The sequence below is a fragment of the Theobroma cacao genome, chromosome 1 (genome assembly GCF_053813885.1).
Source record: "Theobroma cacao isolate CCN51 chromosome 1, ASM5381388v1, whole genome shotgun sequence".
NCBI lineage: Eukaryota > Viridiplantae > Streptophyta > Magnoliopsida > Malvales > Malvaceae > Theobroma > Theobroma cacao.
Window position 1 is genome coordinate 8060471 of NC_142639.1, and position 15913 is coordinate 8076383.

The 15913-nt window shown below is 34.4% G+C and overlaps 2 protein-coding genes across 3 annotated transcripts; one reads left to right on the top strand and one right to left on the bottom strand.

Moving 5' to 3' along the window:
* The first annotated feature begins 402 nt into the window (after positions 1-402).
* LOC18611945 (zinc finger CCCH domain-containing protein 63-like) lies at positions 403-4342 on the top strand. Of its 2 annotated transcripts, none has more exons than XM_018115759.2 (7): positions 403-1721; positions 1809-1994; positions 2107-2208; positions 2311-2460; positions 2629-2808; positions 3795-3896; positions 4001-4131. In XM_018115759.2, the coding sequence occupies exons 1-6, from the start codon at positions 1479-1481 to the stop codon at positions 3894-3896; spliced, it is 963 nt and encodes a 320-aa protein (XP_017971248.2). In that variant the 5' UTR covers positions 403-1478; the 3' UTR covers positions 4001-4131. The 2 variants fall into 2 exon arrangements, with proteins under 2 accessions (XP_017971248.2, XP_007048519.3); XM_007048457.3 differs by having other exon boundaries at positions 404-1721; positions 3795-3892; positions 4001-4342.
* Positions 4343-5141: 799 nt separating this feature from the next.
* LOC148764498 (beta-galactosidase 10-like) lies at positions 5142-15544 on the bottom strand. The gene is made up of 10 exons (XM_088805295.1): positions 15118-15544; positions 14138-14302; positions 13093-13301; positions 12152-12261; positions 11767-11876; positions 10208-10315; positions 8523-8633; positions 8158-8369; positions 7329-7665; positions 5142-5539 (listed from the first exon to the last, which is right to left on the bottom strand). Exons 2-9 carry the CDS (start codon positions 14249-14251, stop codon positions 7404-7406), a joined length of 1236 nt encoding a protein of 411 aa, XP_088661421.1. The 5' UTR covers positions 14252-14302; positions 15118-15544; the 3' UTR covers positions 5142-5539; positions 7329-7403.
* Positions 15545-15913: the final 369 nt, after the last annotated feature.

Below are 15913 nucleotides of genomic sequence, written 5' to 3' on the forward strand. Positions count from 1 at the left end.
CCCCATATAAAATCTCTATTGAGCTGATCAATCTCCTTTAACACATTATCAAGCAGTAAAATCGTTTGCATCAGATAATTAGACATGATGTTGGTCACAGAGTTAACCAAAGATACACGCCCTGCCATTGATAGATTTTTGTTGCTCCAACAATCTATTAATCTATTTAAACACATATCAATTAATTGTCGAAATATTATATAGTTTCGGACTTAATTTTCTAACCACTAATTAGGCAAATTTAATTTTTGTAAGAACATACTAAAAAACAAGATACAAAGCAACACACAAGAAAAGAATGAAATTCTTTTGAATTTCACTATTAAATATTCAATCAGAATTAATTATGAATGATATTAATTATTAATCTAAGAAGTCACATGTACCGTACGTTACAGCCTCACTAATTTTGGTGGGAAACACCGACCCTTCTGTTTATAAAAACTCATCAGCCCTAAAACCCCCAAATTCATATATCAATCGTTATCGAAATCAACCAGATATTCCCAAATCCCATTCGCTCAGCAACAAATCCAAGTGCTTTTCTTTCACCGGTTCTCGTCATTGGTTCTGCACGGTTCCTTAAATCCGACTATCTCTCGCTATCAGGTTAGCTTTCTCCTCGAAGAAGAAGAAGATGATGATGAGGATGATTGATTTCGGCTCTCTTTCTCATATTTACTTTTACTCACCTGCCATTAGATTTCTAGGGCTTCTTCTCACCCATTTTACGGATATTCAGAAGGTTTCTCTATTTCTGGAACTGCTACGTCGCGGTTATCTTCACTTATCCAATTCTTAGGTTTAGAGTTTAGTTAGGGTTATATAAGGGTTGTTGATGAAAGTGGGTTATGGATGATTGGATTTTTCCTGGATTTTCGAGGACCAGAATATTGAAAGTCGAGGGCTTTGGTAGTGGAGAAGATGGAAAGTCTATTACGTGGTATTAAATATGTTCGTATTTCTTCCAGTTTGGATATACCTTGAAAAAAACGGGTTAGGCTTTAAGGTTTTTCCTTTTAATTGTTTAAGTTTTCTGTGAGAACCCAAAAGAATTAAAAATGTTGGAAGAATATCAACTCTGCTTTCGTTTATTGATTTTTGAAGATCGGCTGCAATGTTTGGTTTGCTCTTCGTCGATTTCAAAAAATATCCAGCTTTCTGTAATTAGGGTTTGTTATCTTTGGTTTGTTTAAGATTTAATTAGGGTTTTCTGAGCAATTGGATTTTGAGTGGAATTCAAGGCTTTGGTCTTTGGGCTCGCATTCTCTGTATTGGAGATACTTGTTTTGTCCTGCAATAGATTGAATGAAATGCACAGGAGACTTTAGTGTTTGGATCTTCCTTGGAAGAAATTGTAATTGATTTTTATACATCTTTTGTCTATAGCATGGTGATTAAACAAGCAGCAAAAAGATATGATGATGACAGTGTGCAAGTAATTTACGCTCGACATAGGGGAGAAGCTGCGAACTTGAATGTTTGCCGTAGAAATGCCAAGCCATACCATGCTGTCTCAGAAGATCTATCAAGGAAGAGCACCAATCATAGCCTTAAGAATTCATATATTATTACTCCAAAGGCCCCAGAAGCAAGAGGATAAGGTTTGCAAGTACTGGATGTCAGGTCACTGTGCCAGAGGCAATAAATGCTGGTATTTGCATTCTTGGTGTCGTGGGGATGGATTCACGATGTTGGCAAAGCTGGAGGGTCACAAGAAGGTGATTATGGTTAGGAATTTGGGATATATTCAGAACAAAGAAAGTTATATAATTTTATCTAATATTTCGTGTTTTTCTAAATTACAGGCTGTTCGTGGAATTGCCCTTCCTCTAGGGTCTGAGAAGCTCTATTCTGGCAGTGGCGATGGAACTTTACGGACATGGGACTGCCACTCTGGACATTGTGCTCATTTGAGTAATCTTGGTGATGAAGTTGGTTCTATGATTACTGAGGGCCCATGGGTGTTCGTTGGCATGAAAGGTGTTATTAAGGTTAGCTTATAGCTGATAACTATCTTTGGTTTTATCTATCTATATTCCTTTTTATGTACTGTTTGGTTGGTGACAAGTTCAACTAATTAGAGGCATCTTGATGATCTTGTAGGCGTGGAATACTCAGACAGCACAAGAATTTAATCTAAAAGGGCCTGTTGGACATGTGCATTCGATGGTTGTCTCTAATAATATGCTTTTTGCTGGGGCACAGGTGATGGCCTGATTCTAATCCATCATTCCTTTGCAGTGTCTTAGATCTTGAATTTCTTTGGTTAAAGCTGAGTTGCTCATTTATTCATTTGTGTGGTTGCAGAATGGTTTTACTTTTGCATGGAAAAGCAGTTCTGAGGCAGCCAATCCTTTTCAACTGATTGTATCCATGGAGTGCCACTCTGGTGCTGTGCTATGTTTAGCTGTTCGAGATAAAAAGTTATATTCTGGTTCTGTGGATCACACTATAAGGGTGAGCTGATTTGCTAAAACCTGGTACTTTTTAACAGCAAACAAATTATCATCCTTTTGGAACTAAATGACTCATTGCACAGCTCCATGGGCTATGCAATTCGAACAATTTATAAATAATTTTGCTTTTTCTGTTTTATTTTATGCTATTCTTTTTTCTCTTGATTAGGTTTGGGACACAGACACATTACAGTGCATTAAGACTTTGAATGGACATGAGGATGCTGTGATGTCTCTTCTTCACTGTAACGGGTGTTTGTTCTCATGTTCACTGGACTGCAGTATAAAAGTTTGGTTTGCCACAGAAGGAGAAAATTCGGAAGTGATCTATACTCATAAGGAAGAAAATGTATGTTCTTTTGTCACACTTCCTTCTTGTATTTAGATATGTAATCTAATTGTGTTTAATACTTGGACTTTTATTTGTGTATTTACAATCATTGTCAGTGTGTTTATTACTTGAGTTTTATATCTGTATTTACAATCATGGCTAGTAATGGATGAAGAGCGTCACAATAAATGTGTCTAGCAGTCAAAGTATTCTTTAAGAACTAGGAACAAGGAAACCAATCACTTCTTATGTGGGTGATTGAATGTCATTATATTCAGAATGCTGTACAATTGATAAACTGCTAGGGGAGTCAAGGAAACGTAGAGGCACATTATTTATAAACTGAATCTCCCAAGGTATCAAAAAGCCTTCCATATTAGCATGAAACTAATATGCACGTATATTTTTCTTTTGGGAAGAAAGAAAAGGAGAAGAGGTGGGGTGGGGGTGCATGTCTGGCGATTGTGTAGGCTTAGCTTGGTTAAAATGATGAGTTCTGTATTGTTAGGATTAGCATTTGTCTGAAACCCTGAACTTCTAAGGTGGGCTGTGACCCATGAGGCTGAGACATGAGCAATTTGCAGCAGATAGGACTCTTGGTTCACCAGAACTAAGAAAAGCATGAGGAGTGAAATACAAACAGGAACAAGAAGCCAAAAAGTAGTAGTATAGATAGTGTTCCTATTTGATTTCCAAATGATTGAATGGTTATGGTAGCTCCATCGTTTTGCAAGATGGAGGTGCCCCATTGGTAGGCCTTATTTTTATTGTATTATGATATTTAAAGAAGTGTGTCTGGTTTACTGCTAGTAAATGATAGGCGAAAATGGTTGAATTTTAGGTTGCTTCAATTAATCAACTCAGTTTATATAGTCTATATAAATGCATGGCATGCATTTCTCTGTTATGTTTGTTTAAACTGGGGTTGGCTTTCTATGTTGTAATAGTGATAATGGATTTGTCGTGGAGCATGAGCTTATTATATGAACTGCTTTTGTGTGCAGGGCATGCTTGCACTCTGTGGAATGAATGATGCAGAAACTAAACCAGTTTTGTTCTGCTCCTGCAATGACGACACCGTTCGCCTATATGACTTGCCATTGTAAGTATAATTCTCCATGTTTCGGTTAGGTTTGGTTAAAAGCTTTGTAATCTCCACAAGTTCCTCTTGGATACCGATTAATGAAAACTTATCTTGTGTGTGTCCCAGGTTCACAGAGAGAGGCAGATTGTATTCAGAACGAGAAGTTAGAGTAATTCATAGAGGGCCTTTTCCCCTTTTCTTCACAGGGGATGGAACTGGGTCGGTAACTGTTTGGAAGTGGTTGTAGAAGTCCGGAGGAGGGGCCCCTGGAATCGTGATAAGCCATGTATTCATATAGACATCCTGCTCTGCTAACTGATTCACTTTGGCTGCATATGGAAGATGGATGAAGGAATATAGAAATTAGTGGGCGGCTATTCCTATTCTTGAGCAGAACTATATTATTGATTGTAGCCAAATAGATCCATTTCATTCATTTATTCAATGGAATCGAATTATTTTGTTTCATTTGGTAGTGGTTTTTGTGTTTTATTTTTTATATGATATGTGATATTCTAATTGATTGTCACAAATCTTCTCCGTTTGTAAGTACAATTGCTTAACCTTACCATAAATAAATAAATACAACTTCGTCACAAATTAGAATGCAGAGCATTTTGCTGAATAAATGAAATACAAATAGAAAGTTGCATATCAGCCTTTGGTTCCAAACTTTGAGAAAGTACAAGATGGATATATAATTGTAAAAAGTAAAATTTTGATTTAGTACACACAAAATTAAATAATTTGAAAAGGTCCAAAATCATAAAGTGAATTAGGATCAATTAAAATGTATTGTATGGCGTTGATGGGGTGCAGTTTTAGCCAAGGCAATCTGTGTAAACCTATATACTGCAGGCATTTGCCTTTCAATAAGTATAATATTCATAAGAAAATCTTTTTTACGATATGATGGACATCTTTAAATCAAAAAGTTATTAAATTTTACTAATATAAATTATAAATGCCAAATTTTGAATTAATTGAACGTGTCTCACTACTATTTATATAAAATTTCATATGTAAAATGGATGCAACTTGAGTTATAGTTTCACTGATACAGATGTTACAAATATCAAACTGGCTTCATGTCATATTAGCTTAAACTTGTTGTGGATAATGATTTTGCATATATTATTAAATGCTGGTGAACTTGATTAAATATGAAATAGAACAAAAAAAATCATGGCAGATTGTGTAAGAACTGATAATTATAACAATTGATAAACAAATTAACCATTCTCTTGCTCCTCTTCAGACATGCTCAGAGCTGAAAGTAGCAACTGCTTGAGATGCTTGACCAATATATTTATAAGCCAAAACGAAAGTTTCACATAATTAAGAGGTAACTCAGCTCCTAGTCCCATATTTATGCTTCATACCCTACCTCAAATGAAAAAATTACCATGATACAAATGTTTCCTGCTGCATAAATAAAACGTAGCTCCTACTGAAAACACCGCAGGGTATAATGGTTTTGCTCCCCTTTACCTGTCTTGAGCTAGAAGCCAAAACATTTGTTTTTGAATCTGTATGTTGCTGAAATTGGTAATTTTAGCTGCAAACTGCTTCAATTGCAAGTTTCTTCGTAGTACCAGGACACAAGCTCTTATCAAACTTCTCTTCTGTTAGTTCTATGGCACACTCATTTTTACCTAGGCAGACCTGCAACGCATAGCATCTTAGGGAAATGAAAATAATGCCAGTCAAGTTAAAAGATTAAAAAAGAACAAGAAGACAACCCCTTAAAGCGTATTAATCCTAAATGAAAATATGTTTGTTTCATAGACTATGCCGAAAGACTGAGATAGTGCTTTTAGGCCAAACCATGAGCAGTGCAGATACAGTCTAATATAAATATGAGTTGACCAAGAATTTCACTTTACTTGAATATTGGAATATATTGTGCCAACAGGACTTGTGACACTAATTTTGAGAAGCTATTATCAAACGTACTCACCTTTTTAATTAATTATGATCAACTAATATTGAGTAATAAAGAGACAAATAAGTCATGGACAAGAGTCAAAACATCCAAGGTATGATTTTGAAGAATGAACAAAATAGAATCTAGCTAATGCAATGCCCCACCCTTGCATATATTAAACTTATCAATATTGATAACAATTCAGTTCTTTGCAAAATGAGGTGGTCGAATCTGTAACAATAGGCTATATAGAAAGAATTTGCACCTATACACACACACACACACACACACACAAATGTAAACACAAACTTCTGACAGAAGGAATTGAAGTTTTGCCAGAATTAACATAGAGCACGTTTGGCCTTAGGAATTTCCTAAAATCAAATTCAAACAGACTTAGATTGTATGTTATTTCATATTGCCACAAAATTTATGCACACTAATCATATTATTCATTAGGTTTATGACAGTGGGTAAGAAAGCATCCATGCTAAAGATGAGTGGCATATTACCGCTTTAGTGCTTTTCTATCCAAAAAATTTGTAAGAATGAAATTGTATTCAATGCTTACCGTATACATCCTAATTCACTAACAATTTGTGGAAGCTTTACAAATTTTATTATTTTAAATTCATGTCATTTAATGTCATACTTAAATCAAGTATATAAAAACTTATTATTTGTTTGGTTTTTTTGAAATGGTCTGTAGATAAATCAAAATTGTGCTTTGGATTTATTGTGAATTCTACATTTTATAATGGATCATTCTTTGCTATCAACTATGATTCAGACCTGAAGCGAATGTTAGTTTGGAATTAACATAAAAACTTGCTCCTTTTGAGCGTTGGCCATAGAGCAAAATGTGGTTTCAGGCCTTGTCTTGAAACTAAAAATGACTGTAGTCACTTGGATAAAGAATTGTCCATTAAATAACAAATATGCAAATTTGATTGAATTATTGATTAAAAGTGGAACTGACAAATCAAATGTTAATGCATGAGTTTGTCTTCATCTTAGTATTGATTCTATACATACAAATGCTCATTCAAACAAACACTTTGATAATCTAGTTATGAAATGGTAATTCATTTCATTTCATATTTCTTTCACATTTGATCCTATAAATGAGTTAGTTTTACTAGTTCCTTGGCACAGTTTCTTCTGCCAACTTTTCTAATATTTTGCAAATTCTAAGCTATGGTTTATGTGTAGGCATTCTTGAGGAATGATGACCACTAGTTTTGATTTTGGACTCAGACCTTAAGACTTGGTTATTCTTTTTGGAAATAATTGAAGTTTAGTATTTTGTGGTGTTTTCTTTTAATGATACTCTATGGTTATGAACAAATTTCAAGTTAAATTATGTCTGAAATTATCTTGAATCTCGGTTTGTCGATTATCACACTCATACTCTAATCCCTTGGAGTAACTGTTGACCTTACATGCATATGTGGTGTTGCTATAATCTTAACCCTAGGATTAGGGACATAACAAAAAATATAACCGAAATTAAGGTGTAACCCTTACCTTTTCAACCACAAATGTTGAGTTAGGATCATGGCAGTCCCCCATGCTGCACAACCCACACCTTCCTGTTGGATTTCAATAGCTACCGAATCTCACATTAGATATCCAAGTATTTTTGGGGCACTTTAGATGGACAGTTGGTCTGGTTTTGTCATTTCCATTTCCATCTTTAGATATTGACTCCTGGTCAACCATAGGGTAGTCCTCAGCAATGTGGGAACATTGGCCTGAAGTTTTGCGTTTTGAGAATCTAATTTTTGTTGGATCTCCACCTTTCTCCTCGAAGATCACCAAAATGTTTCCAGATGGCTTGAACCAAGAACGTGGAACATGATACCTGGTCAATAAAAACAATACACATTTTTCTTAAATATTATTGCAAGCAATAGCTTGTGAGACATGATTTTATTAACATATAAAGCTAAATGTACATAGCCTTTAATGTTCTGAGAACTTAGAATTGAGTTTTATGCAGGAAAAGGCCTAAGAAGCTAAATATAGAGATCTATGTTGGAGAAATAGACTAGGACAACATGAAAGACGGGGAGGGAGCCAATTTTTTTATTATAATTATGATTCCTTTACATGATTGGTCAGTAACTGTATTTCTTAACCTTGGAAGCCTCAAAGATCTGGCCAACATTTCTGCTTTTGTCAATATAACTTTTTTGGTATATTAACCCTTGGCATCCTTTCGTTAGTATGTTTTCAATAATGAGTTGGATGGTCAAGGAAATTATATTAGGAAAACCAATTTTTTTCATTGCATTAACTATGAAGTCCGAGTTCTTTGGTAACATTGTTTTAACTATCTTCTGATTAGGCTTACCATCTTTGTGTTGGTTCTCCACAACCAGTAAGGCATTTGTCTGGGAAAAATTTGCCTCTGTAATCACATTCCTGTACACACTCCAGATGTTTAGAACTTTCAATTGGCCAGTATCTTCCGATCTCTTCTCCATTTAACCAGGCTAGACCTTTTCCCATACGAATCATATCCAGTCCAACTGGTTCATCTCCTGATGGTGGATCCACAACAACCTGCCAGAGCTTACGTACTTAAATTCCTTCTTTTTTTTTTTTTGTGTTAAATGTTGAACATTGGTAGATTAAGCTATAAAAAATTTACCTCCAAAAGATATTTAACCTGAAGTAAACTTGAACAGGAAATAAAGGTCTTTTATAGGTCTCTACCTTGTACCATGTCAGAGGCTGATTTTTTGGTGGTTCTGAGGTTGACACCCAATTTACACCAGCCAAAATTTCTCGCTTGTATATACCCAAGTGTTCTCCTTGCAATCCAATCTGTATACGGCAGTAACAAAGAAAGAGATAAGGCTTTCAGAAAATTAAAGGCAATAACAAATTTGTGAATATTTCACTCTTCAGCTATTGCATATGATATTCTAGCCCTTCCAAGGCTTTGGAAGATGACAATTGACGTGTAAAAAGATGATTACTTCGTTCCAAAAACAAATTCTTGAAACTTATGACCACATCAATCTCAGCCTTTAATTGCTTTGAATGTGAGGCAGAGCATCTAAGAATAAAACCAAGGTTAAGAGGGCTCAATAAACAAGAGAGATCATTCTTTATATTAAAGAGTAATTATACTTTATTTTTCTTTTTGCTTCTTTCTTTTATATCTTAGTTCTTGGTTTGTTAAAAAGTCACATGACTAAGATGTGATTTTTTATTAGCTAGGACGGCCCATCTTGATCAAATTAGATTCCTAAAGCATCAAATACTATGATTGTACAGCTACTTTTGCCCTGGCATAAATAGTCTTTCTAGGTCTGTAAGTGATGCTGTGCCAATCTCATCTTAATTTTCAGAATTATTGAATGTAATAATCTAGAACTCCAGATCTGTTTTGTTTGATATTTTTCTGCAATTTCCAGCTTCTAGACTCTTGATGTGTTGTTTCTTCCTTAACACAACATTAGCATAATCTAAAATTGTGAAAATGACTATCATCCACAAATCATGCATAAATTATTGTGGGATAAAAGCTTACAAAACAGAAATAAAGATTTGATCCTAATTTTAAGGTGTACTTTTCTTTAATGCAATTATGGTGATAGTATTGCTGTCAAAAAATATCTCAAATGCTAGAAGACTAAATTTATGCCAGAGGCTCATGAAATATTTCAAGCTTGTTAAGGAACAAAAGCAACTTCTGATGGAAGACATTCTTGCAAGTTTTGGAAGAATGTCTATTCGAGGCATAAATTTAGAAAATAGGATTTAATCTAATTCTGTGGACTTGCTCGTTTGGTTAATTTTATTTGATTTTATTTGGTATTAGGTGGGCTTTATTTTCCATAGGCTTAAAACCTAGGTTTATGAGGCTCATACATATAGGTTTTGTTCACTATTGACATTTTGATATTAAGATTTTGAAATGAGATTTGAGTTTATGCAATTGAGATCTTCAGACCATTATTGAGTATTATTATTCCAGAAAATTAGTTCTGCATCAACTTCTTAAGAGCTGAAAAGAACCTAATTACAAAAAACAGGAAAGCTGATTTCATTATGGATTTTGTGTTTTCTCATCAGAAAGGCTGGACTTCATCCTAAGTCAATATTCACTTGAACAATCAGATGCAGGGCACATGACAGTTTCGCTTTTTGTTCATTCTTCAAACAGCATGATAAAGGTAACCCAAAAAGGCAAAGGAGATTTAGAGTGGTATTTTAAATGGCCAAAACTTCAAGGGTCATTCTGACAATTATCCACATAAATTTCAATCAGCCTTGCAATTTAGCACTATCGTGACTTTGTTTTGTGAAACAAGCATTAACATGACTTTGACAATCAGATAAAGCTGGATATGAGAGAAATTATTATGACCCTAACTCAATAAAGCAAATACCTTGTAGGTCCAGCTAGACATAGACAAATCTACGGTTCCGTTGTTGAGCCCCTCAATCTTCACACTTGTTAGTCCTGCTCCTACCCATTCATATAACCCACCTGCATTCTGAAACCAGCAACAGCAGATCAGTGGGACTTTCAAAAGCATAGTATCAGAGAGTAAAATGGACAAGTTTACAATAAATCATACAAAATTTTACTAACAGTAGAAGGAAAGAAGACAATTATCAATACTAACTTGCTTGCATCCATGATTGCATATATGATGGACATAGCACTTTAGAGCACGCAAGTTTTTTAATTAGAAGCAAACATTCAAAATCCAAGATCAACTGTTTGAATGGCTAAAAGAAATTTTAGCAAGGGTATTGTGTTTTTTATTTTTTTCCTGGAGAAGGGGGAGGGGTGGGGGCAGGATGCAAGTATGGATAAGGAGAATCGAGATATTCAATATGGTTGGAAAAGATACAAAGGTGCAAAGAGCTCTAAAACAATATAGATTAATGGGCACTCCCTCTGCAGTGTAGGTTTGCACCCTCTCCAGAATAGCTCTTTTCTATATACAAATTTACGATCCACAGATAATGCAGACACAAGGATAAGATCCAATTACAGTCAACATAGTCCACAATTAGCCACAACACAAAGAATTCAAATAAAAGTAACAAAAAATTCCAGAAAGCATCATACAATGTATATGGGTTCCAGCAGTAGTTCCATATTTTAGGCATAATTTAAGAATTCTTTAATCATGTTTATAAGCAAGAAACAAAAAGATAAAACATCTGAAACATTTCTTTCTAAGACATGTTTGACATTTAAAAATTATGGCTTGATATTTAAGTAATATCTTGGAATTCATAAATTCCTAGTCAAGAAAGTATCAACTGGTCCGAATGAAAGAGATTCATATTCAAGGCAAGCTGTTTAAAATAATCAGAAGCATCACCCTCACGTAAGGGTAGGGAACCAGGCAAGAAGCAGAAAATTTTGAAATACATAATCTCCTAAGGTTCCAAATACCCTACAATTTTTCCTGGAAGAGTACATATGAGGAAGTCCTAGGGGGGAGAGGGATTCTAAACTTGGACCTTATCCCTCCCAATGAGAGGTAATAACTGCTAGGCCAAGCTTTGCTTGTCAAACAACCTATACATTTACTCTAAGGAGAAATTCACTAATGAAAAAAAAGGGAAAAAAAAAAGATAAAAGGAAAGATAATATCTTCTTAAATTAGCCAGAAATTAGCCACAATGCAGGTTAGGCCATTAGGGTATCAGCCCTGCATGAAATATTCCATGTTATAAAAAAAATAGTTGAAAAGAATGGAAGAACCATTTATACCTAGAATATCTAGGATAATGTTAACAATGAATCAAAACGTTTCTAAAATTTGAAAGCACTAAACAAGAAAATGTTGTAGGCATCAAAGGGAACAAAGCTTGATTTGTGAGTGAAAACCAACATTGGTGCAACTCAAAACAAATATTTGAATCTTTCAGCAAACATGCAAGCAAGAATATGTTTTATGTATACAAGTAAAGAAGAATAACTAACTTGTAGGCCCACAGTCATGCTTAACAGTGCAATTTCATTCTTCCCTGCCTTGAGAGAAATTGGATTCTCAAATTTGAAGGGCGAATGCGAGCCATTTCCAGAAGCACTACCTGTAAAATGTCGGTGAAAATTTTGAGATTTATGTCAAATATCTACACATAAGAGACTCATAGCAAACTAAGAAGTGCAAAATACAACTGTCTGGGTGATAACACTGTCACAATGAACTAGCCAAGAGAAAATGTAGGCATAAACAGAAGTCAAGTATATAAGATGAAAATTGCATATATGCCTATTAATAATTTCTCTGTAATGTAAATAAGATATTATTTCAAAACAAAAAACATAAAGGTCTAAGTAGGAAAGTTGGAGAACCAAAAATAACCTTGAAGTTCCTGATTCACAAATGCATGAAAAGCATGACCCTTTGACTCAATAAGAAGAACTGGATGGCTTCCCTTCTTCAGAAATTCTTCATTTTCACCAACAATTATACTGCAATTCAAGTATACTCATACTATTAGCTGGCACAACTATCATAGAATATCATAGAACCTAGATGATACTAATTAACGGCATATACAATCCACAACCATGTTGAATTTGGATCATGTTAGCATATCAGAGATGGGTAAAATGAGACAAATTCAATTTCTTAGATACAACCTTTACTTTGAAATAAAACTTCTTTAGTATAGATAAGAAACTTTGTTTTTATCAAATGGAAGGAGTTAATTTCATAAAATGGATACCACATGCACCAAGATTTTAATTGGGAAAAGAATTATACAAATTAGCATAAAACTAATATCCCATAGGCTTCAGAAATCTAGACAGAGAGATAGCTGCACAACTTTAAACATAGCAACAAGGCAGGGAAAAAACATATTATAACTATTTGGGTCTGTTCTAACTATAAGCTCAGAAGGATCAAAGCTCCTAATTTGCACTCTAGTTTAATATATATTTGTTAACTACATAGCACCCATAATTTTTTTTTTTTTGAAAAGCAGCATGGCACCCATAATTAATATAATAAAACATTGTATCCCTACAACACCAGCATGATTCTTTCTGAAAGGAAAGCAGTATCCTCTGGGCAGATAATCAGGTGACTGGAGATAAAGTAAATTTATAAATCTATAAACACCAAAGTTCAAATCATTAATCCATAGAAGATGAAACAACATGAGATGCTTCTACTTTCCTAAAATGCATGTCCTTTTGCACCTATTTTCCAATCCCTTATTCATCCAAATCCTAATATACTCTGAAAGAGAAAATCTGTAAACATTTGCACTGAATTTTCTCCCAAGAAATACAAACCTTGTTGTATACCAGACGTAGTCACTAGTATCTTTTGTGGTATTTATATGATCCACAAAACCATTTTTAGTGAAGTCAGCTGCTCCACAAATTCCAGCATTCTCCACAAATATATCCCATTTTAGAGCTTTCAAGTCTTTACTAGGTAATGCCACTGATGGCTGCAACTCCTCTGGTACCATTTCTACCACAGAGACCTGGGAACTTATCTGTTGACATTAGGCAAAGAACAGGGATGAAGCCAGGATTTTAGTCTTTGTTGTTTTTTTCTTTTGTTGGGGGAGGGTGGGGGGGAGGATATAAATAATATATTTAATTATAATTCAAAGAAGAGTAGAAAGTATAAAGACTATCTCTTTGATAAAAAATATGGTAAAAAGTTCAAGATTCAAATAAATAATAATTAATTCCATAAAACGTATTTATTCGTTTTACTAGTAAAAAATATGTAAATTTGAAACATTGTAATTCATATTGGATAAGAAAGAACTGAATACAAATTAAAGTCAAGTTAATAGTTTTCCTTCAAAATAGAATAGAAGTTGCAAAAGGTTTAGAAAACTAATTCAAAGGATGAAAGAAAAAGAAGAAAACTAAATGAAAGTCGCATGCCTAATTGAATTTTGTATTCAAATTACAGCAACTGTATTTTCTTTAACTAATGTATATCCTTTCATTAGTCTTGATATGTTAATGAGTTTCAACATTTTTAATTGATTAATTGATAAGGCATGTTCACTGCTTAAGGATTTAAGAATCAAGTACAATAATGGTTACTTTTACATAAAAAAGAGTCAAAGGAAATAAATTAGTAATTAAGATACAACTAGAATGTAGCAAACAATTATAAAGTTATAATATCAATCAGAAAGTTCAACAAAGGAAGAGCCATGTTATAAGATTTTGAGGGCCAAAATCAAAATTTCTTTTTGCTTGAGAAAACTGTACTCATCAAAGTTTTCAAGAGCACCCCTCAGAGTCACCCCTGGCAGTGGATGAAATATTCAGACATTAACATGCAGACATGAAAAAAATGGACATTTACCTTTGCCGTGTTAAAAACAACATTCTTACAGTCGGGCAAAATGCTGACTGACCATGCAAGCAGGTGATATGACACATTCCGGAACACTACATTCTTGTCAGTTTTATCATCCATGTTAGCAGGAAAGGCAGCACAGGCTCCTGAACCATCATCATAAACATCGGCCTGCAATGAAGTGGTTATTCGGCAAATAATGGTCAATAAATAGATTAGAGTAATTGATTCATAAATACATACGGTAAGTTTTATAAATCTGCCAATAAAAGTGCCACATTTTACAATAACATAGGAATAATAAAAACTGAAGGAGGAGGAAACAAGTCAGTCATACAAACATTTATGTAAATGTCTTAACTACACAGCCTTAATGACTTAAGACATTCTAGTGCAGAAAATGATTTTGCTAGCTGTCACAATATAATCAAATTTTCTACTCTTGTGCTGAAAATGATTTGAATATTTGCTATTTTTATTGAGCAGCGACTTAATTTCTTGATTAATATGGCTAATTAAGAATGTAGATTACAGGATTTAGTATTTTGGTGAAAAATACTTTTTGCCCAAGCAGTTAGTATCAAAAACTTGTAAAAGCAAATTATTGTCTTGGAGATTCTAAATTGTCTGATATGTATTATGTGTGTCCAGAAGGTTTTAATTTTCCTATAAACCATTTTGCCATTGCGCTTCAAAGGAAACCTAGGTTTCAATAAGAATTAAGTAAATATTCGTACAATTTTTTCTACAATACTAATTTCAAAATTATGTACAAGTTTTTCTTTTTCTCAATCAAGTTGTGAATTTATTAAGGATAAATATTCGTTGCAGACTAAGATGCATAGTCAAAATGTGAAGCTAACACCAGCCAGGACACCACATCTCCACAACACTGGAAGCAAATCGCCTTTAATCCCAAGAATTACAGCTATAGGAATTCCTACACTGCAGAATAACTTGGCTGGAAAAAAATAGGTCCTATTTACCCTACTCAGCAAACAGGTACAGTTCAACCGTCAGGGATGACAGCAGGAACAGACGACCCACAACCTCCCGATATGGCAGCAATATTCACACACTGAAACATGATGAAGATGATGGCAGTTTCAATGATAGAAATCCCTTCTGGAATGGAAATTCTACCCAGCAGGGAGGTAATAGTGACGGCAAATAATAGGATCAGCTAGGTTTTTCTAGCAAGGTTTTTCCTTTAGTTCGATAAGCAAAGCTTCAACTGCTGCAAATGGAAGGCTATCGTTGGCGATGAAAAGGGAAGAGGGGCGTTTGTTGGCAGAGGAGGTTTAAATGGAGACCATGAAGGAGAGAAAAGAGGTTGTACAGGTTTGGCTGGAATCATGGCTCCTGGGGATTGTCCATGGAGGAGGTTTAGTGATTTTGTGTGTTTTTTTCTTTATATATATATATATATATATATATATATATATTGTGGAATAAATAGGAATTTAATAGGTCAAGAAACTCCTAAATTGTCAGCTGATGGAGACTCAACAATATGCAATTCCAAAAATAGATCTTCATGATTAATGACCATTCAATCGACATACTAATAGCTTCACATAAATGTGAATAAGACTGCAGTTCCAGTCTCCATTAGTCAACCCCTTAATATCTCACAGTAAACAGGTATTCGGATCCAACATTGAATTATTATGCTCAATCTTCTGCAGGGCTAAAAGAGAATCAGATTCAACATGAACAGCCCTGTAACCCTTGTCCCAACAGAGCTTTTGTCCTTGATATATACCCCACAGCTCTGCAGGA